The sequence below is a fragment of the Nycticebus coucang genome, chromosome 20 (genome assembly GCF_027406575.1).
Source record: "Nycticebus coucang isolate mNycCou1 chromosome 20, mNycCou1.pri, whole genome shotgun sequence".
In the NCBI taxonomy this organism is placed as follows: Eukaryota; Metazoa; Chordata; class Mammalia; order Primates; family Lorisidae; genus Nycticebus; species Nycticebus coucang.
The window spans coordinates 68,439,557-68,462,223 of NC_069799.1; the positions used below are offsets into that span (position 1 = coordinate 68,439,557).

The following is a 22,667-nucleotide window of genomic DNA, read 5'->3' on the forward strand; positions in this document are numbered from 1 at the left end:
AGGCATGGTGGATGGCAAGTACCATATTCCCTGAGAAAATATCCCCCAACTAAAGAGTAAAGTCCCTAGTATTGTAATAACATCCTGGAAAGTGTTTGGTGTGCTGGCTTTGTCGAGTCTCCTAGGCTGCCTGCCACAGAAAATCAGTGTTGATAGAGACCTCATCTAGACAGTGTAAAAAGCCAAGGTAAGCCAAGTTGTTTCCAAGACATATAAGGTTTTTTTTGTTTAATTTATCATCAATATTATAACCATCCATCACCACCATCACCATCATCTTCACCACCATCAACACCATTATTATCATCACCATCATCACCATTATTATCATCACTGTCATCACCATTATTATCGTCACCATGGTCACCATCACCACTGTCATCACCATTATTATCGTCACCATCATCACCATCACCACCACCATTATCATCATCTTCACCACCATCATCACCATCACCACCGTCATCACCATTATTATCATCACCATTATTATCATCACCATCATCACCATCACCACCGTCATCACCATTATTATCATCGCCATCATCACCATTATTATCGTCACCATGATCACCATCACCACCGTCATCACCATTATTATCATCACCATCACCACCACCATTATCATCATCATCTTCAGCACCATCACTGTTGTCACCACCATTCTCATAATCACCATCATCACCATCACCACCATCATCAGCTTTACCATCAGCAACATCATCATGGCTATCACTATCACCACCACCATCATCATCACTGTTGTTATCATCACCATCATCACCATCATCTTCACCGCCATTTTCATAATCACCATCATCACCATCAGTGACATCAGCAACATCATCACCATCACCACCACCATCATCATCTTCACTATCAGCGGCATCATCACCATTACCACCACCACCACCATCATCATCATCATCACGGTTATCATCACCATCATCTTCACCACCATTTTCATAATCACCATCTTCACCAACAGCGACATCATCACCATCACCATCATCATCTTCACCACCATCATCTTCACCACCATTTTCATAATCACCATCATCACCATCAGTGACATCATTACTATTATCACCATCACCACCACCATCATCATCACTGTTATTATCAGCATCACCATCATCTTCACCACCATTTTCTTAATCATCATCGTCACCATCAGCAACATCACCATCACTATCACCATCACCACCATCATCATCATTTTCACCACCATCATTGTTGCCACCACCATTTTCATAATCAACATCACCACCACCAATCACCATCATCACCACTATCATTGCCATCTATCCCCCACTACTAATTAAAGCTCAGAGAAGAGATTATTGCTATACACATCTGGGATAGGGCTCAGCATTCGTCAGCTGTGCTTACTCAGGTTCAATCTCTCCCCTTTGTCCTTCCTTCCATGGAGAACTCACTGAGCATTCCAAATTGGATCTCATCAAGTATCTGGTTTGTTGCAATGTGGAAAACCTATTTGACACCTCCCACCACAAGCTTACTTTCTCCAAGGAAAGCTGCAATCTTTCTCCCAAGAGGTGGCCTTTATGTACTATGAATGTATAGTAAAAGAAGTTCAGCTCTTAGAGACAATGAGAAAGTACATTATAAATTATTTGCAATCCATAGGAAAAAGTTCCCACACAAACCCCTGTGTTATTTATTACCCAGCACCTTGGAGAGAAGGAAGAGAAATTCCATTCTACAACTTCTAAAACTTAAATAGAAACTCTTTTTGAAAGCATTTAATATTAATTTCTGTCACTGTATGTGTGTAAATGATGGGCTATGCTATTTTATATATAATTAAACACAAAGTGGTTAATTATTTCTATATTATAATATAATCCAGAAAATACACAGAATTTTTCAAGGAAAAATACTAAATTTAAGATTCCTCTTGTTCACACTAGTTCCCCAAATGACTGTGGTGTGTGGGGTCTGGGTGGGTGGGTGTCATAGACTCTGGAAAGGGAAAAACACGGACCCCATGAGGGATCCACAGGGTCTCACGCAAGAGCTACCTTTTGGGGGCCTTGTGTACACCCTGGGCAGCTGAGAGAATGAAGAAGATCCAAGGTTTCTACCCTGCCCTTCCACACTCGCCATCCCGGGTGATCCTCACAGCCTGGGAGGTAAGCACCATAGCCCCCCTCCTTCCAGAGGAGGTACTGCATCACAGCGACTTTAGATGACTTGCCCAAGGTTACACAGCTAGCATCTAGACCACAGTGGGCCCCACTCATCACCTTCTGTAGGGCCTGCAAACTCAGCACAAACCAAGTGTCAGGGGGCTCCGTGGCATTGGCTCAGCCACACACAGTCCTGGGCTCCCCTGGGGCTCAGCTGCAAGGTGGTCAGCCCGAGTCTGAGATATTTACTCTCTGGCCATGGCCGGGAGGTCAGCCAACCCCAAGCTAGACAGTGCTGCTCTGTGGCCAGCACTTCACCACGTGCTACTGCAGTGAGGGGACCTCCACACCCCGCTTCCTGGTGCAGCCCCCAGCTGTGGCACCAGCTCCCTCTAACTTGGTCTTTGCCCTCCCACCTCTCCCACCCCCTCTTCCGGGGCCCCTGCAGTGCCCCTCACTGCCCCTCTTCTTTCCTAGTGAGCAGCAGCCAACACATCATCCGGAAGTTCCGTGGGCATCTGCGCACCAAGATCGAGTCTGGGGAAGGGACGGTCCCCGTGCGGGGCCCCAGTGCAGTCCAGACCTGGGACGGCGTCCTACTGGGCGAGCCACTGGTTACCATGTCCTGCACAGACAAGATTGCCAGGTAACAGCCCGTGCGGTTTCCCCTGGCAAAGACAGTGGTGGTCAACGGTGGAGGTGGCAAGGCCCATCCTCCAGGGTAACAAGGCCATGGGCTCTGACAGGCCCATCCCAATCCTGGGTGAGATCAGAGGAGCAGGGGCCTGGTGCCATCCTTGGGTCAAGGGCCTCATTCATAGCCCTCTTTCAACAGCCACTTTGTTTTCATACACTCGAGGCAGAGTGCCTCCTGAGGACCATCACCCTGCAATCTCAGCTTGCCACTCACACACAAGCCCGGCTTGGGCCTGTCATCCCCTGGACCATCATGGATGGACAGAGGGTGGACAGAGATACTAAAGGCCCCCCAACCACCCACCTTCCACCAAACCCTGACAGAAGTCCCAGGAAAGATTCCAGGCCTCACTGTCAGTAGGGTGCACCTCCATGCAGAGAGGTCTTGGAGAGGGCAGTGTTAGCCACGTTGCCCTACGTTCCCCAGTGAAAATGCAGCCATCGCAGGATCCCCAACACATAGAAGCCCGTGGGGCACAGGCCATGCTGCACTCGAGACTAGCAAATACCTGAGTATGCCTTTAACAGCCCCAAGCACCTGCCATGGCCTTGCCCTGCAGAGCAGAGCCCAGTCTCAAGGGTGAGAGAGGCCACATGGTCATGTGGTGGAGGGCACAGGCCAGGTGAGGGGCAGCACACCCTCCCACCTGAGAGGTCCCACCTGCCTGCCTGGGTGTCCCCACCTGCCCTCTTATGTACCCACTGACCTTCCAAGCACCCCACCTGCCCTCTCAGGTGCCCCCACCTGCCCTCCTAGACACTGCACCTGCCTACCTCCCTCTGTGCTCAGTTCTGCAGATTGGCCTCTAGAGGCTCAGAGACTGCAGGGCAGATGAAACAGCAGCCCCAGAGGGGTGATTCCGAATCCTCAGGGGAAATTACTGAATGGCTACAGGAAAAATAGCGCCATTTGCATCCCACTCTGACTGCTCCTGGAGCAGAGCAGGCATCGGCCTAATGACAGGAAATCAGAGCCCATCTCTGCCTCACAGGGAGCAGGCTCCGTTACCCAATGGCTCATCTTTCAGAAGAAAATGTATTCCTCCTTTGTATGTTTTCATCTATTCATGGCAGAGAAAAAGCATCAATTTTCACCTTAACTGAAACTTTAGGTGCCCTAGGACAGCGCTGGGCTTTAAATTAATTCTCTGGCTCCCCAGAAAAATGAAGTGACTTAGTGCTGTAGAATCAACACGTGGTCATCTCTGGACTCCTGACCATCCCAGACAGCGGATTAAACGTGGGCAACAAACTGTGCTGTGAAGTGTCCCTGAAAGACAGCAGTTGTCCCCTCCACCATCCAGGACCGGGGAGGATTCTGGACTCTTCTGGAAAAGAGAGGGGAGGGTTTGGGGGAACTGCACAGCCCTGGCTCTGGACACTGAGCGAGAACGCTGGACCATCCAGGACCAAGCCCGATGGCTGGGTGGGCGGAACCCGGGAGTCATGTTTCCTCTTCCTATGCCCGTGGTTTTCACTCCCAAGTGTGGTGTGGGACAGGAGACACAGGGCGGGGTGGGGCTGCAGGGATGCAGCCCCTGCTGCTTTTCTGTTTGTCTTCTGCTACCCCTTTCCATCACTCCTTCTCTGTCTCTGTGTGTCTCTCTCTCCCTGTCTCTCTCCTCCTCCCACCCTTCGCCTCCTCCCTGGCAGCAGCCATCCCATCTCTATTCCACTCATCCTCAGCAGATGAGCTCACCACCATCAGCCTTTCTGGTCTTTCCCGACGTCTGTCCTCTGGGTCCTGCCCTGTCTCCCAGCCCCAGCTCTTGTGCCCAGCACAGTGTGCTCCTGCATCTGAGCTTTGCCCTCCAAGGGTTGGCCTGGCAGCCACCCAGCAAGGTGCCCAGTGAAGGGGGGGCCACAGTGGCCCCTCATTGGCAAGAGTGATGCCTGGCTCCAGGCAGTCCTGTCCAGCCAGCAGGTGCAGTGACATGGGACACATCCTTGGCATGAAGTACTTGTGGCCCCGAGCATCAGGCAAGGATGCTGGCACCAAGGTGGGGCTGTTTCCAATGGAGCCATGTTCACCGTTGCAGAGGGCAGCAAACATCTCACAATCATGAGTGTCTGTTAACACACATTATTTGTACAAAGTCTTCTCAAAGAGACCATCTGATACCATGCATGTTCATCTGTTTTCTATTCTGTACAAAAATATAAATTAAAACTAGCACTTAAATAGCATTCAAAACTAGGGACCCTTCATACACAAATGCAGGCGAGGCTCTGTGGTCACTGAGTGAAGGCACTGTGGAGAGTAGGGTCCAGGACACAGAGGGCAGCAGCCAATCCACAGATGGTGGCCAGCATATCTGGCCACAAAAAGCCCACTTAGGACGCACTGTGTCCAGGCAGGTGTACGGGCCCAAGTTGTTCCCCCAGAGATGATTATTAACTTTGCAGCAATTTTGAAAACTAAATTTTAAACACAGTCATTACTAAAAATAAATTACATTCATTTACAACTAAATAAGTTATATTAAAACAAAGGTAAATTTTAAAGAAGTGCTATGCCCAACGGGACCCACTGATTCTCTTTCCAAAAGAACAAGAGTCTTACCCAAGGACAGACCCTGAAGCCCACACAGTCAGATGTATTCGGTAGTTCAGAAATTCCTCTATTAATAGATGTGCTTTGTCTGAGTGGCCATAAAGTCCACTCAGCTGACTTTCCCTAATTCATATGGCCTTTACCTATTAAAACAAAAATTAAGGAATCAAATTGCATCTTAGATAAGGTAGAGATGGTGCATCCACCCAACAAATCTGTGATTCTCTTCGCAAGTTCCCCTCAATGGCAGTGAAGAATGACCAGGGGGAGCTGGATCAAAAGATCTCTGCACAATGTGCAGCCGCGCCCTTTCCCACAGAGATCAGGCGCCGGCTCCCATCAACAAGGCCTGAGTGTAGGCCTGCTCTGCATGTGGGATTCCATGAATACTGAGCAATTTAATGTCACAAGGTTTTGCTGTTGGTTTATGGAAAAATAAGGGAACATGTTATAGAAAGCTTGAAACATTTATGGTGGTTTAAAAGGAGTCATCATGGAGAAAATGCTTCTCATACCCTCTGCTCATCGAGTTTGGACTTCATTGGGGGAGTGGGAAGATGACAAGTGGTGGTGTCCGTGGTGGGGTATATGGCAGTGTACAGCTCGCACCCCGGGGCTGGTGTGTGTCCATGGTGGTATCATGATAGGGAACAAGATGGTGTGTGGAGTGGTATCCATAGTGGTGTACATAGTGCTGTCTGTGGGACATGCATGGTGCTGTGGGTGGTGGTGTCCGTGGTGGCATCTGTGGCTGTGTCCGTGGTAGGGTCCATGGCGGTGTCCATGGTGGCGTGCATGATGTTGTCTATGGTAATGACAGTGGCCCCTCGTGGCCCCTGTCCCTGCTTACAGGATGAGGGCTCCACCAGAAAGCAAGTCTAGCCCTGTCACACTGGTGTCACGATTCTTTTTCACCACCCCTAACCTTTCTCTGGGAATTGCTGGATGCATTAATTCCTCTGTATTGTATGTAAGCATTGGCCCACATGTCAGGAAGAGGAGACCCCCATCGCCTCCCCCATCTACACGCAGTCCTCCTGACCATCCAGAAGGGTCCTGCAACCTCACAGAGCTGTCTAGAGCTTCAGCCACATGAGGAAGCCCTGGGCACGTCCACAGGGCAGGATGCTCGTCTCAGCACCCCAGTGACATGGGGACAGGTTGGACCAAGAAGCAGTCTGCAGATGGCCTTCCTGTCATTGTCCTCCCTTGTGGTCACCTATTTACATCAAGAACCGTCCCCTCCCCCTGCACTCAAAGCAGCATCTGCATGAGCTGGGGGTTGTCGGTCACAGTCGTTGTGGAGGGAAGGAGCCATGGAGACACGCCGTCCTCCCCCGTGGAGGTATCTCAGAGGGCAGAGAGGGTCGCAGAGCCCAGTGTACAGACCTTTCCGAGGATGGAATCACAGAGAGTGGGACCTTCCCTGCTCTGACCCAGGACACCAGGAGCATAGAGGGAGTCCTCAGTGAAGCTGCCTCAGAGTTTTGTCAACACCATGGCTCTCTGAGCAAGTAGATGGCTCTTTCGCTCTAATACATGTAACTGGACACAGGACTGAGCACCGGAGGACTGTGGCGGGGACCCTGGCCTCTCCCACTGCTGGTGCACCTGGCACCTCCACACGCCAGTCCCAACTTGGAGCACAGATGCAGCCACACCCGAGTGCCCATGGACGCACCCGCTTTTGCTGCTCCAGGAAGCCAGTCTGCTCTCAACAGCAGGCACAAGGGGAAAACCAGAGAGTGTTTCTCACTTTGTCTCGAGGAATCAGAAGTGGAGCGTCACATAAGAATCTAAATCTTCTGGAACTAATGTTCCTCCAGATATGGTTTCTAATTTTAAGTTCCTCAGTGTGTTATTGATCACGACATGTCTTTAATGAGCAGATTAAAACTTTCCCCAGAAAAATGAACTGTGAACACTGCAGCTGCTCTCTGGAGCACACAGCACTGCCTGGTTTCTAAACTTAGGCTCTGGCCAGGCGCAGGGCCCCACATCTGTGATCCCAGCTCTCTGGGAGGCCAAGGAGGGAGGATCTCCTGAGGCCAGGAGTTCGAGGCCAACCTGGGTAATCGGCCTTCCGATGACCTAACTGGATCCCTGTGGACACTGGGCTGCTGGTTTTTGTCATCTCCCTCACTGGGGCAGTGTCCTGGGATGGACCACCGTTGTCTCCCAAGAAAGCTGCTGGTCAAGGGGCCGTCTCTACTGAAAATAAAAATAAATGCAAGCTAAATACACTCAGACCTGGCTGTGAGAGTGACTCTCTTGTACCTATAGAGACGTGCTGCTCACACTCTCTCACTGAGTATCTGTCCTCTCAGCCCCTGCCCACCTGGAGACATCCTGACCACCTTCCTCCCTGATTGAGAGACCATAGTCTGATCCCAAAGTGTGGCCCGCTCGGCTGAAGTCAGATGCGAGCATTGTTCATTTTTCTAATCTCAAAATGTAGGTCCTATGAACACAATTGCTCTTCATAAACATTTAACTCAAATGTTTCAGTTTGGTTTAAAAACCCTTTTACTCCTTTTTTAGAGAGAGACTGTATGGTGATTTAACTACTCTTACAAGTGACATTTTATATACTTTCTAGTGACGAAAGTGGTGAGTGATGGGTCCAATGACACCAATTCCAAAAGTGACAGCAGCAGGTTGATGACCTGCGTGTCTGTCCCTGCACCAGCACCGTGACGGCCCCTGTGTCCCTGCTCCTGCACCAGCACCGTGATGGCCCCTGTGTCCCTGCTCCTGCACCAGCACCGTGATGGCCCCTTGACCAGCAGCTTTCTTGGGAGACAATGGTGGTCCATCCCAGGACACTGCCCCAGTGAGGGAGATGACAAAAACCAGCAGCCCAGTGTCCACAGTGATCCAGTTAGGTCATCAGAAGGGCGAAGGCAGGTGATGCTCTGTGGACAGTGTGGGTGCCCAGGGAAGGGGCAGTGCACAGACCAACCGGGGTCCTGGCCGGCTGCCATCTTCATAGAAGGAACCAAAGGCTCAGGGGGGAACCAGGAGGCCAAACAGAGCCTCCCTGAGAAGGGGCCCAGGCACCTGAGTGGGGGCACAGACACAGCTGGCAGGACAGGGCCTGACGCCCCCAAGGTTGGAGCACTTTGCCATAGGTGGCCAGGAGCAGGTGGCTGTCAGTCTTGGGATGGAGAGCACATCTGGGCATAGTCAAGACCCTGCTGCCATCCTTGAGGTTCTACATTTTCCCAGCTTGTTGAGGTATTGACGGCCTGAGACACTATCGAGTGAAAGGACATTTCTCAGATCAGTTTTAAGAAGAAAAATGACACATGTGCTGTAGACCTAGCTTCCTTCAGCCGCAATAACCTGAACCAGCAGACCCCCCACCTTGGCCTGGCTGCGAAGACTGTCCCCATCTCCTGGGGGGCCCGGAGCCCTGACCTCTGCAGCCATGGCCCAGTGCACAGACTCAGGCTTCCCATGCCTCTGAGGCTGGACATCCACGACCGAGGTGGGCAGGCTTGAGGTCCGCTAAGGGCCTGCAGGCCTCAGACCTCACCACCTCCCAACACCACCACGCTGGGCCAGGACTTGACACCAAAGGCCGTCCCAGCACCCTGAATGTTGACTGTCATGACCTGTAACCTGGACTGACTTTGGAGAAGTTGCTGGCAGCCCACACACCCCTAGGCCAGTCATGGGCTCCTGCTAGTTATCTGCTGCTGAGTAAAAGCTACCAAAGACCCCATGGACCCTCTGTGTGCGCCCAGTGGGGGTGGCTCACTGCACCCTAGGGCTGGAGGACCCACTTCCCCACTGAGGTCGGCCCGTGCTGCTGACTTCAGGCATGTCTGGCTGCTCCTGCCATGGTACAAGGCCACCCAGCTGGGAGGTGCCACCCCATTGTCCCCATGGGCTGCAGAATCCCAAGCCCACCAGACTGAGGGGCACACATGCTGCTGCTGTGGCCACAGGACCAGCACAGACCCTCGGGCCTGCCAGCTGGAGCTGACCTAGACCACAGATGTGACCTCAGTCACATCACCTGCCTGGCCTGGGGCTGGGGAGGCCAGAGTCTACACTCTGTCCAGTGCCCGGAGATGTAGGCACCACTGGCCCAAGCACCAGTAGAGCGGTCACAAGTGACCCAGCCAGCCAGTGTCAGACTAGCCTCTGAGCTGACTTCTTCACCCCAAGCTCCGTGCCAGTAGCATGGCTGCAGTTCCTGGCCCTGGGCTGTTCCAGAGTTATATGGAGTGTATGGAAGAAGCTGATGCCCAGGGTGACCCCGACCAACCCTACCAGAATCCTCAGGGACCAGGCACCAGGGACCCTCCAAACTTCCAAAGCATCGCAGCATGTGGGCATCTCCCTGCAGAGCCATGGACATGCATTCGTGGGCAGATGTTGGGCACTGCTGGGAAGAGGCCCAGAGGCAACAGCTGTGTCTGCAGATGGAGGTTCAAGTGAGAGTGGGGTTTGGACACCACGCCGCAGTCACCCTGTCTTGGAGGGCCCTGTGTCCAGGGCCACAACAAGGTGGCACAGGCTACAGGCAGGACACGACTTCCCAGAAGGTACCCGGTGGTCGCTCCCCCATCTCACATGAGGATCCACACTGGTGGGGACAGCCCATCCCACCAGACCCCTGTGATCAAGGGGACTGCACCTCTGGGCTGCAGAAAGGCATTTCTAAGATCTCCCCACTCATCTGTGGTATTTCAATGACTGACAAACAGACAAAAATATATTTACTTAGGGATTACCTATATTGAAAACTAGACATGGAATTTTTTTCTCTGTCAACATTGCAGTAATATCAGCTGTTTGAACAAAAGGGGAGGCATTGTCCACGCAGCCCTGGATGCTGGAAAGTCTCCCGTCTACATCCAGAAAGACACTTGGTTGTATTGATGCTGCTGAGTGTGAATCTGATAGCCAGGCAAGGAGACCTCTGATTTTCTCTTTATTGTTGAAGGTTATTAGGGGTAAACCAAGATATAGAAGTTATTTGTCTTCAGACCATCTGTAGAAACCAAACCACTCAAATATGCTCCCAGAGTTTTGCGCAGCACCAGGGTCTGGATGGCCTCAAGTCTCGGACGCCTGTCTCTTCTGGGAATACTAATTTTATTTTTTAGGTCTTGGCTTATTGCAAGAAGGTGCTTTGTTATTTCCCTGCTTTGAATGGATAAGAAATTTAAAGCTCCACTAACAGTCTGAAAATGAACAGCCCCGCACACACCTCCTGCATCACAGAGTCCTGCACCCTGCCCCACTTTTTGTTCTGTGCCCTGGCCTCAGATTCAGGGGAACAAGTCAAATCTCTCAATCGCTACTCCAAATATCAGTGGTTCCTTAAACGAAGAGCTCAGAGACCGTAAAGTCCCCTCTCTGGGTTCTGTGACTCAGCAGACACTAGGAGCTGGACAGGAGAGTGTGATGGGCATGTCATGTCACTGTGGGGAAAACGTGGGCCTAGGCAGAAACATCACAGCCAGAGGAAGAGTCCTGACCCCAGAAAAGGTCCCCATGGCCTGCAGACATCCCTCTACTCCAAGGTTTCACATCAGTCTGCTGCGGACTCACGTGGGCCCAGGGCCGGCCTTGCCTGCTCTCTCACTTACAGAAATGACCACAATATTTTTTTAGATGGAGTTATGCAGATCTGATGGACTGAAGTAAATGTTTCATAAAACCAATGACTGTTTAAATTGTAGGACTGAATTGTTTGTCTATAAATATTACCTTTTATATTCCATTTGAGTTTTATGTAGATGAGCACATTACTTTAATGACCTGTGTTTGCGGAGGGAGAGAGGGAGAGCGGCTAGCAGAAGCCCTCACCGCCAGATGGTTGCCTTTTCTTGCATGAGATTAAAAGATGTTTCTCATTCACCGAGATGCTTCTGAGGCAAATTAATATCGCCAGCTAAATTGCTTGTGTTTTTGGAATAAAATTTAAAGAGAACTTTTTAAAGCAATTGGTGTCACAGGTTCTCGGAGCAGATTGCTCTGCAGGTAGAGACACTCGGTAATTAATGGGAAGAATTCTGTGTTAATTGACTGCTTCGGGAAGAGAGTATAATGACTCCTTATTAATCATGAAAAGAGGTGTTCAGCATGCGGGGACCACAGTAATTGCTCCAACAGTGGAAATGTTAATTAATGAAAAGAACAATGATGTAAGAAATTAGCTGCATAATGCCTGCTACCACCGATGAAGGTTGGATTTTAAACAAATTATTTAGAGTGGAAACCACAAAATGGTGCCTTAAATAACAGACACGTGGAACCTCTTACCACACAAATTTAAAGGGAAAAACCCAGTGCTCCTGGCATCTTCACTTGAAGAAGCAAAAACCTTCACCCGGAGCTGTGTTTATCCTAAAGGAAATGGCCTTGTCATTTGTCCAGCTCTGGGCTTCCAAAATCAAAATTATCCCCTGACCAAAACAAGGTCATTTATTAATGTCATTTAATTTCAACACAACAGGTCATTCTGACTGCTAAGGACAAAGGGACAGGAAGAGAGTCTTTTTCCCTAAATTGAAACAAACAAATTCTATTTCTGATATTTCCCAGTTAATATAAAGAAAAATTCAGATTCACTCTGGGGACAGAGTGTCTTTTTTAAAAATCTAATTTTAAGTCCCTGAAAGAACATAGCACTTCCACTCTGTCTAAGGACCCTGCCCAGTGTCGAAGGGCAAAGAGGACATCATATCCCGAGAAGCCCAGCCCGGGTGCCCTCCCCACCCCCAGGTGGGAGTCGGGACAACTGACCGCTGCCCCCCTTCTAGGTGCCCTCCCCTCCCCTAGGTAGGAGTCAGGACTACTGACCGCTGCCCCCTTCCAGGTGCCCTCTCCTCCCCGGCGAGAGTCAGAACCACTGACCACTGACTGCTGCCCCCCTTCCTGGTGTCCCCCTAGGACAGGAGTCAGGACTACTGACCGCTGCCCCCTTCCAGGTGCCCTCCCCTCCCCGGTGAGAGTCGGAACCACTGACCACTGACCCCTTCCCCCTTCCTTGTGTCCCCCTAGGACCGGAGTCAGGACTACTGACCACTGTCCCCTTCCAGGTGCCCTCTCCTCCCCGGCGAGAGTGGGAACCACTGACCACTGACCGCTGCCCCCCTTCCTGGTGTCCCCCCAGGACAGGAGTCAGGACCACTGACTGCTGCCCCCTTCCAGGTGCCCTCCCCTCCCTGGCGAGGGTCAGAACCACTGACCACTGACCGCTGACCACCGACCGCCTTTCCCTTCCAGGTGGAATGTGCTGGGGCTGCAGGGTGCCCTCCTCTCGCACTTCGTGGAGCCCGTGTACCTGCACAGTGTGGTCGTGGGCAGCCTGCACCACACGGGACACCTCTCTCGGGTTATGAGCCACCGGACGGAGGACCTCGGTCAGCTGCCAGCCTCCTATCGACACAACCGGCCTCTGCTCAGTGGTAAGAAGACCCCTTCCCGGCATCCATCCCAGCACAGTGGGCACAACAGGGTCGACTTAGGCAGACCGTGCCCACGTTCGCCACTGGTTCAGTGGTTCACAAGATTCAATGAGCAAAATTCAACAATCCAAAGATTTAAAAAAGGAAAATGACATAAAGTGGTTATAGTGCCCCTCTAAATATCGGAATAGGCGACTTTTCTGTGTGAATTCCTCGCAAGACTCAGCACACCAGCATAGCACCAACGCCTTCTCACCACGGTGTCCAAAGTGGCCACTAAGCATGGACCCTGTTCACCTCACAGGGTCACCTACAGTGGGCACTGACAAAAAGGCAGGAGGGTGAGGACGGGTGGCCAGGCCCCGGGGGGGGTCTGCAGCTCAGAGCCGAGGGTCAGCCCTGGTACCCATGTGGCCCAAGTGTCTGTAGCTCCCCCAGAGTCCCCCAGCTTCCCCTATCCTCTCCGCAGCCTCCAATGGCTTCCCCCAAGCTTTCCCCCATCCTCCCCCTCAGCCTCTCCAAGCCTCCCTCACCCTCTGTTACCCTCCCCAAGACTCCTCCAACTTCCCCGGCCTCTCTCAGCTTCCCTCAGCCTCCCCAGCCACCCTCCCAGCCTCTCTCAGCCTTCTCCCACCCTCCTTGGCCTCCCCCTAGCTTCTCCCAGCCTCCCCAAAGCCTCCGTAGCCCCACAAGGCCTGGGGGCTGCTCAGCCCAGCACAGCACAGGGATCAAGGGGAACAGGGCTGTGAAACAGCCTGTTGGACACAGTGAAGGTCCATGAGGGTGGTAGCCAATCTTGAGGGGCCTTTGGGAAGTAGCTCACCCATGGGTGCTCCTGGCCCTTCCTGCTGAGGCACCTGCAGGTCACAGGACTGGCTGGAAGCCCAGGGTGGGGTGTGGCCTTCAGTGAGCCTGGCCAGGCTTGGGCCTCTTATTGGGATGCGCTCTGGGGGCTGTGGCAGCCCCGGGCAGGTGTGTGGAGGAAGCAGTGAAGCCACCTCTGCCCTAGAGAGGGGACACCTGTGGCTTCCTGGTTAGGCCCTGGTGGAATCACCCGGAAGAGAGAGCAACGGGGCAAGCGAGCCTGTTCAGGACTGCGATGCGAGGGGTTGACCCAAGACCTAGTCCCAGGACTCTGACGTTCCAAATTATAAGATCGGAATAAAATAGGGCCCCTTTGGACCTATTAGTCCCTTTGGTAGGAACTAAAAGAAATAATTCGTGCAAAGCACTTACTTAACTGTGCTAAGCAAAGCCTCAAGAAAAGATGCGCCTGTGACGGAAGTGAATCCACTTGCCTGCTCTTCAGCAGTCACCAGTTGAAACTCAGAACCTCTGCGTGGTGCTGGGACAGGAAGGGCGGAGGACACGCCAACATGGGACTGAGTGGTTGCGGTTCCTGGTCACTTAATGTGATAAGATTCCAGGGAGTTTCTGTCCACAAGACCTTGTCCCTGAGACTACGAGTTCCCAGGCTGAGAACCCCATCTCCCTCATCCCCAAATAATCAGAGGCTTGTGTGTGTCCAGTCAAGGAGAACTTTGTAACCTTCAGCCAAGCTTTAGAAAGGGGCTGTGTTTAGTCCAGGAGCATTAAATATCTGCTCATTTGTTCTGACACCGTTCCCTGTGCAGGGAGGTCTCGGGGTTCTCCAGGGCTGGGCGAGTTAAAGCAGCAGGTACAGCCCACTGGCCAGTGCAGGGCACCACCCCACCATCCCTGTGCCTGAGCGAGGGGACTCTGGCTCAGACTGAGCACTGTGTGGCCCCCGACTGTCCACTCTGCCCCCGGTCACTGGCTGTCCCTTCCACTCAAGACAGCGTGTGATGAGTCTCAGCTCCAGGGGGTCTTTCAGGCAGGGTTCGAGCTCTGCAAGGCTGCCTGTGTGTCCACGTCTGAATCCAGGGCTGTGGGGTCTCATGGACAGTAAACAGCCCGTAGGTGGTTTCTTCAGGTGTGAGTGGAGAGTGTGCAGAGGGACCTGGTCTAAACGTGGAGCAATAATGAGAATGGGGGGCTCCTAGGGCTTCAGGGGGCTCCTGGTGGGAGCTTAGGGAAGGGAAACAGCCCTGCGCCGACACCCTCAGTGCCAAGCTTGTGACACACACAATCCTGCCAACCTTCACAGCAGCAACAGCAAACGATAGTATCACTATTTTTTTAATGTGGAAAGAGACTTACAGAAATCCAGCAACTTGCCTAAGACGCCCCATTCATCAATAGGCAGCAAAGATCTGAACTCAGACCTGACAGTGGCCAATCCTGAGCTCCTTCACTACAGCAGGCTGCATCCCGCAGCTCCACTATTTTTTGACCACATAAAAACTAATAATGCACCTCCCCAAAAGCAGCAAAGGCAGGATGTACGGCATAAACTTCTTTGTCACAGGGATCTCGGTCCCTGAGTACTTCCCCGCAGTACAACTGGTAGCCGCCATTTCATTTCAAAACCATTAAGACAGATAGCATAGGTTCACCCTTTGGTAGTTAAGGTACCTGTTTCTCTCAAACTCCCTCTTTCTCCGTTATGTTCTTCTTGTATCATTAAATCTTGATCTTAGAGAAAATCTTAAAAAGCTACTCTTAAACATCTTTGCACTCGGCATATCCTCCTGGTCTGATAAGGTCAGTGGACCCTCAAGGGAGACCAGTTTTCATCTAGGGAGCAGGTACATCCCAGGAGTCTTGAGATTATTAAGGTCTCCTCAATGTGCCGAACTGGTCCCACAGCCAAGGACGATGTGGCAGGAACTGGAATCAGACAGATGTGGGTTTGGATCACAGCTCTGTCACTTGTTAGCCATGTGACCCGGGGCAATTTACCTAACCTTTGTGAACTTCAGTTTCCTCATCTCAAAAAATAAAGAAGAAACAACAACAAGAAAATAAAGCTACTAATCTGAGCTTTATAAGGTTATTGTGGGATTAGATGAGATCATGGTATGCAGTTGGCACTCAATACGTACCAACCTCCTTCCTGCCTGCCTGCCAAAGAGATTAACATTCAGCAGGGACAAGATCAGCCAAGCAACTTTCTCTTAAGGAGGATTTGAATTTTTATTTTTCTTGTCCTGGAAGGACAGGAACAGGAAACTTAGAAGAGCACTGTAGCTTTGGCGCTCCTGAAATATATTAAGTGAAAGTTTCTATGGGGTTTCAACCACCCTCATTTTGTAGTATGTTATATTAACATTACAAAGGCAAAAAAAAAAAAACTAATAATGCAAAACAAAACCAGCAAAAGAAGTGGCAGCACCCACTGGGGGACAACTGGTGTGGGCGAGGCACCTGCTTCCGGCCCCGAGGCGCTGAGACAGCGCGTCTGTTTCCACGTGAGGAACCAGAAGACTGTTGCAAACTTGAAGCCTATAAAATTACATTTATTTTTTGAATCAGTTGCAGGAATTCTGATAAAATACCACTTCGGAGCCACTTTCAGCCTCTTTCTTTCATTGTTCCTTTTTTTCTTTGTCCTGTTGTTTCTTTTCTAAACTTTTTTTCATTTCAATAGATTTAAGGGCTACAAACCGAATTCCGTTACCTTGTACAGTGTGGAGTCGGGGCTTTTGGTAAACCCATCACCCAAGTGGTGTACTTTGTGCCCAGGGGTGAATCTTCATCCTCACCCCCTCCCACCACTCCCCGCCGGTCTCCAGCGTCTGTCATTCCACCCCTGTGCTCTGTGTAGCCGTCATTAATATCCCACTGATAAGAGAACAGGCACCATTTCTTTTTCTGTTCCCAAGCTCCAGCTAAGTTGCTGCAGAAGGCATATTTTTCCCCCTCTTACTGCCCCACGGTGCACACACCATATGCCTTTTATCCACTCATCTGCTGAGGGCCCTTAGGTTGGTTCCATATCTTTATGGCTGTGAACCGTGTTGCAATAAATACACCAGTGCAGGTGTCTTTGATGTAACGGTTTCTGTTCCTCTGGGTAGACCCCAGTGGTGGGGTTGCTGGATGGAATGGTGGGGCTGCCTCTAGTTCTCTGAGTAATCTCCATACATTGAGTTGTGCCAATTTGCATTTCTTCCAGCAGGATTAAGTGCTTCCTTTCACCACATCCATGCCAACATCCATTGTTTGGGGATTTTTTTTATTCTGGACATTCTAACTGGAGTAAGAGGGCATCTGATGTGGTCTAGATTTGCATTGCTCTGATTTTTACCATATGCTTTTTCACCATTTGTGCATCTTTGTTTGAAAAGTGTTCGTTCACGCCACGTGCCTGCCTTCTGATGGGTTGTGATTTGCCTGTGATTTACTTGAGGTTCCCTGTAATTCTGGACACCAGTACTTTACAAGACATACAGTTTGTGAATATTTTCTCCCACTCTGTAGGTTGTTTACTCTTTTGATTATTTCTTTTGCTGTGCAGAAGCTTTCTAGTTTAATTAAGTCCCATTTGTCTATTTTTGTTTTTGTGGCATGTGCTTTTGGGGGTCTTGGTCATAAATTCTTTGCCTAGGCCAATGTTTAAAAGAGATTTTCTTAGATTTTCTTCTAGAATGTTTATGGTTTCAGGTCTTACATGTAAGTGTTCGATCCACCTTGAGTTAATTTGTGTCTGGTGAGAGATAGGGGTCCTGTTCCATCCTCTGCACGTGGCTCTCCCGTCTCCTGGCACCGTTTACTGATTGGGGGTCCTTCCCTAGAGTGCGTTGCTATCTGCTCTGTGGAAGATCAGCTGGTTGCAGGTGTGCAGTTTCACTCCTGGGCTCAGTGAGTAGGGCGCCGGCCCCATATACCGAGGGTGGTGAGTTCGAACTTGGCCCCAGCCAAACTGCAACAAAAAATAGCCGATCGTTGTGGTGGGCGCCTATAGTCCCAGCTACTCAGGAGACTGAGGCAAGAGAATTGCCTAAGCCCAAGAGCTGGAGGTTGCTGTGTGCTGTGACACCATGACACTCTACCAAGGGCGACAAAGTGAGAGTCAGTCTCTAAAAGAAAGCACACTCAAACAAATGAAATTTGTTTGAAGCTTCCCTCAAAGTCAGACTGCAGAACTGCCTTAGAAGATGAGGTTCACGTATTAGCAGGATGAAACCCTGCAGTGTAGATACGGCTCAGTCAGCTCTGAATTGAAAGGAAGCAGCCGCACTGAAAGAGAGACACTTATCGACCCTTGTAGGATGCCTATTACTGTTCTCAAAAGATATACTTGATAAATTCTGCCCAGTGAGACCAGTCTCACCCCAGGGCAAAGCTTCAGGACCAGGAACCACAATGAGGCTGCCTCGGACCCAAGTCCTTCAACAAAGCGTGCCCTTGGTCTTCTTCAGGGAATTCAATGTGGTAAGAATAATAATTAATAAAAATCTGTGCCTTGAATGCTCACCTTTTTAAAAAAAAAAATGACATGAAATAGAGCCCAACTTTGACAGTTCGTCCCGCCAAACCAAGGGCATGAGCTTCCCTGAGCTCCAACCCTCAGGGTTAGATTCTTATTTTTCTGAATTAAGAAAAAAAGTCACCGGAAAAGGGAAGGAACCTGGATGGGAGAGAGACTCTGTGCTAGTTCTTGTTGATGGCATCTTTAACAGCTATGCTTCTAGTGTTGAGCTGCCTCGGTCCAGCTGGAGGCACTGGAGATAGAGCTACAGCTATTGTTACAGCCCATGGTGAGGTCTCGACAATGAACATGAAATTGGAGAGATGGACCCAGAAAATTGATTGTTGAGTTGTTTAGGACTCTTGGTTTGTATTTGTGTGATGAACACTGCAACATGGGTGATAAAACAGAGGAAAACAGCAACCGTCTTTCTTCAGAGCACTCACCTCCCTGACGTGGAAATGAGTAGCTGGTGTGGGAAGCCCTTCAGGAGCCCCTGTCTCATAGCAACTCAACCTGTCAGAAAGAACTTCGACGCTTACTGAAGTGTTCACCAATAGTAGCCTGGAAATTTTGTCCAATACCACCTGGTTTTTGCATTCAAAATATCTGTTAACATTTATATACTTTTTTTTTTGAGACAGAGTCTCACTATGTTGCCCTGGGTAGAGTGTTGTGGCATCACAGCTCATAGCAACCTCAAAGTCTTGAGCTCAAGTGATTCTCTTGCCTCAGCCTCCCGAGGAGCTGGGACTACAGGCGCCTGCCACAATGCCTGGCTATTTTTAGAGACAGGGTCTCGCTCTGGCTCAGGCTGGTCTCAAACCCGTGATCTTAGGCAGTCCACCCACCTTGGCCTCCCAGAGTGCTGGATCACAGGCGTGAGCCACCGCACCTGGCCCTACGTACCTTTTTCCTATGAGTCAGATTTTGAAACTGCTGTCACACGAAGTTGGAGAACCTTATGGGTAGGGCCAGTCCCTTAATCTCAGGAGGAATGTCTAAAATTAATTATTGTCAATAGCATTTGCAAAATAACTCAGTGAAGTAGTAGCAGATATTTTCTTTTATTTGGATGGTAAGTAATTTGCAATATAACTTGTACTTTAAAATAGACAAAGGTTTATTATGGAGTAAAATAAAAGTTTTTCGTAAATGTTTAAAATAAAGCAATACTAAAAAAAATTTAGCAGTTTGCTTTAACTACCTAGAGGTAGGAATTTATGCCCTTGTTCCCCTGTAGGAATGTTTAGTAGAAAAAAACCTTAAATCTTTCTAGAAGATTCTAACAGCAATCCTAATATCTTTTCATGAAAACCAAACTGATTTGGCGAAGAACTATTTAGTAAGACATTTCTATAGATTAGCACAGAACTTCCTAAGCAAATTAGATGGTACACAACTTAGGATAAATGTAAAATTATAGAAAAACCTTGTTTTAGTCCTCTGGAGAGTTCTTCTTAAAATATTTTGTGTCTTAATTAATTTTGTTTAATTTCCACCATGATTTTATGTAATTGTTTCCCGATAGAATTAAAATAATACTATGATTTAATAAAAAAAGAAAAGAATTTCAGAGTAACCTGGCTTATTGTACCCTCAATGAATCCCCAACAATAAAAAAAAAATAGAAAAAAAAAAAGAAAAGAATTAAAACAATAGGCTTGGTGCCCGTAGCTCAGTGGTTAGGGCACCCACCACAGGCATCGGGGCTGGTGGGTTCAAACCCGGCCAGGGCTGCTAAACAACAATGACAACAATAACCAAAAAATAGCCAGGCATTGTGGCAGGCACTTGTAGTCCCAGCTACTCGGGAGGCTGAGGCAAAAGAATCACTAAAGCCCAAGAATTAGAGGTTGCTGTGAGCTGTGACACCACAGCACTCAACTGAGGGTGACATAGTGAAACTCTGACTCAAAAAAAAAAAAGAATTAAAACAATAAACTTAATTACGTTTCTCTTGGAAATTCTGTCATTTACTCCAAGGAAAATACTTCTATTGTAAATATCTTAAGTGTATCCAAACATCCAGAAGTCAGTCAACTTTAATCAATCAGCCAATATGTATTGATTACTTATGTCCACGCCTTAGGGCAAGGTGTTCCAGGAGGGAAGATGGACAAACAGCAAAGAAAATGCGGGTACTCCATTAGAAACAGCATGGTGGGTAGAAAGGTGACCCTCACCCCACGGGCCAGGAGCACTCGCTGGGGGTGACACAGAGTAAAGTCCCAAAGGAGCCAGTGGATGAAACCTGTGAACAGGGTGGACAGATGGAGAGATGGAAGGAGCTCTGAGGGGGTCCTGGGGTGGCCAGGGGAGCTGGGGGGACCGGGGGGGGCAGGGCTCTTCAGGACCATGGCTGAGGACTTGGTCTCGCCTTCACGGTGCTAGAGAAGCAGCAGGGAAGCCTCTGAGTGGCTCTCGGTCTCTTTAGCAGCCTCTTGCTCTTTGCTGCTCCCCATGATGGAAAGCACCTGCTGTGTTCAGGTGTCCTTGACTATCACGCCTGCCCCCTCGTTCTGAGCCAGCACCAGCCTCTCTGCCAGCATCTCTGCCTGGTGGTTGCACCCATTGAGTCACAGCTCTGCTGCAGCTTGGATGAGAAACCTTCTAGATTCTTTCTCTTGGGAATTCGCAGTTCTCTGCCATTCTGAGAGAGAAATGCTTGTCTATCACGAAACCTAATGAGGAACTAGAGACCCTCGCCTAAAACAAACTGTTAGAATGTTGACAGGTAATAGACGGCAATTCTTTGTGGAATCTATGAAGCTGGAGAACCCTGACCCAGTAGAGTCAACATGAACACAGGGGACAGTGGGACACAGTGCCCTCAGGGGACACGCAGACGTCTTCCAGCAGCACTCGGGGATGACAAGACGGACTTACCAGGCAGGCTGTGGGAAGGACAGAGTCCGGGGAGGCGAGGTCTTCCCTGAGAATCCCTGCGCAGCTGGAGGCTAAGACGGCCTTCTGCACCACTGGGATAAAGGGCCGAGGATTAGGATCTGGGTCCCTCTCACGCTGGAAACACCAGAGACCTGCTTTCTAGGGCCGAGGCCGGGCCAGGCAGAGGGCCTCGCACAGCCTGCACATGGCTGGGCATCATCTCCACGGCTGAGCATAAATTAAGATGAACCTCTTACATGTCAGATCAAAATGACACTACAAAAATCTTGCAAATGCTGTACTGCTACAAAGGAAAGAAAGATCAGGCACAGAAGGAGACGAAACAAGACAATGGAACAAGCACGGGACTCCAGGGACTGGAGCCGTCAGATGTTAGCAAAACCACATTCAGTATGAAAAGAGAAGTGCTTTAAAAGCAAGGCAGAAAACTTAGAGGGAGAGAGGAAACCTAAAAAGAGGAAGAGGAGGAGAAAGGAACTTCAGAAATTTTTTTTAATTGTTTAAGAGAGGACAGGCTCAATAGCAAAGTAACACAGCAGAAGAGAAAATGAGCAAATTGGAACATAGTTCTGAAAAAACATCCCCAGGGCAGCCCAGAGAGGCAGAAAGAGGGTGTACCCGTTAGGGTTATCCAGAAAACAGAAGCGTAGGAGGATGGGTAGAGATTTATTTTAAGAAATTGGTCCACACAATTGTGAGGCGGGCAGGTGTGACACACGCAGGGCAGGCTAGCGGCCCCGGCAGGGCAGAAGCTACAATCTGGAAGTGGAGGCAGGATTTCCTCTTCCTCGGGGGACCTCAGTCCTTGTTTCTAAGGCCTTCAACCATTGACAGTCCACTTTACTCAAAGTTTGCAGGGCTAAGTGTTGACCGTGTCAACTGACACCTTCACAGCAGCTGCTGGGACTGGTCGGCCGCCCAGCCCAGTCACAAAAATTAACCATCACAGCAGGGAAATAAAAATGAGAGAGACGAGGCTGAGAAAGTCCAGGAGCTCCAGCGCAAGAGCGGAAAAACAGGTGCTTTCCAGGACAAATGAAACTCATCCAGCCATGGACATAAAAAATTTCTCCAAGAATTTTTTTAACCTTCATCTCAGGGATAAAATTGCCAAAAAGAACATCGTAGAAGCAATCGGAAAAAGGGCAAGTTAACTTGAAAGGTGCTGAATCAGACCAAAAGACAAAAGCCAACAAAATGCCATCTTTAAAACACTGATAGAAAAATAATCTCAACTTAAAATCTTGTATCAAGAAAAAGTCTCCTTTGACCATGAGGATGAAGTAACATTTCCCGACACTGCACACCAACATGGTGTGCAGGCTTCAGACAAACGACCCCACAGGACGTACAGAGAAAGGAGCATGAAAACCATCGCACTTCCATTCAGTTTGAAACCCGGCTTATTACCACATTTCACACAGCATAGCAGGGAAAAAGACATAATTTAGAACAACAAAGGGCCAAAATCCAGCAAAGCCCCTTTATCTCATGTCTTCTGAAATAATGCTGATCCTTACAGAAGCCAGGAATCTGTCATTATCAGGCTCACCAATGAAAGATGCAAGTTTCTTATTCCTGCCGTGAAA

General features: G+C 49.6%; 1 protein-coding gene across 2 annotated transcripts in view; it reads left to right on the forward strand.

The window, feature by feature from the left end:
* The window catches only part of ADARB2 (adenosine deaminase RNA specific B2 (inactive)), a 392,152-nt gene that overhangs the window by 352,124 nt on the left and 17,361 nt on the right, over positions 1 to 22,667 (forward strand). For both annotated transcript variants that reach the window (XM_053573048.1, XM_053573049.1), the window contains exons 7-8: positions 2,631 to 2,799; positions 12,652 to 12,833. In XM_053573048.1, coding sequence (XP_053429023.1) covers positions 2,631 to 2,799; positions 12,652 to 12,833 — 351 coding nt within the window. The remainder of the gene's footprint in view (positions 1 to 2,630; positions 2,800 to 12,651; positions 12,834 to 22,667) is intronic.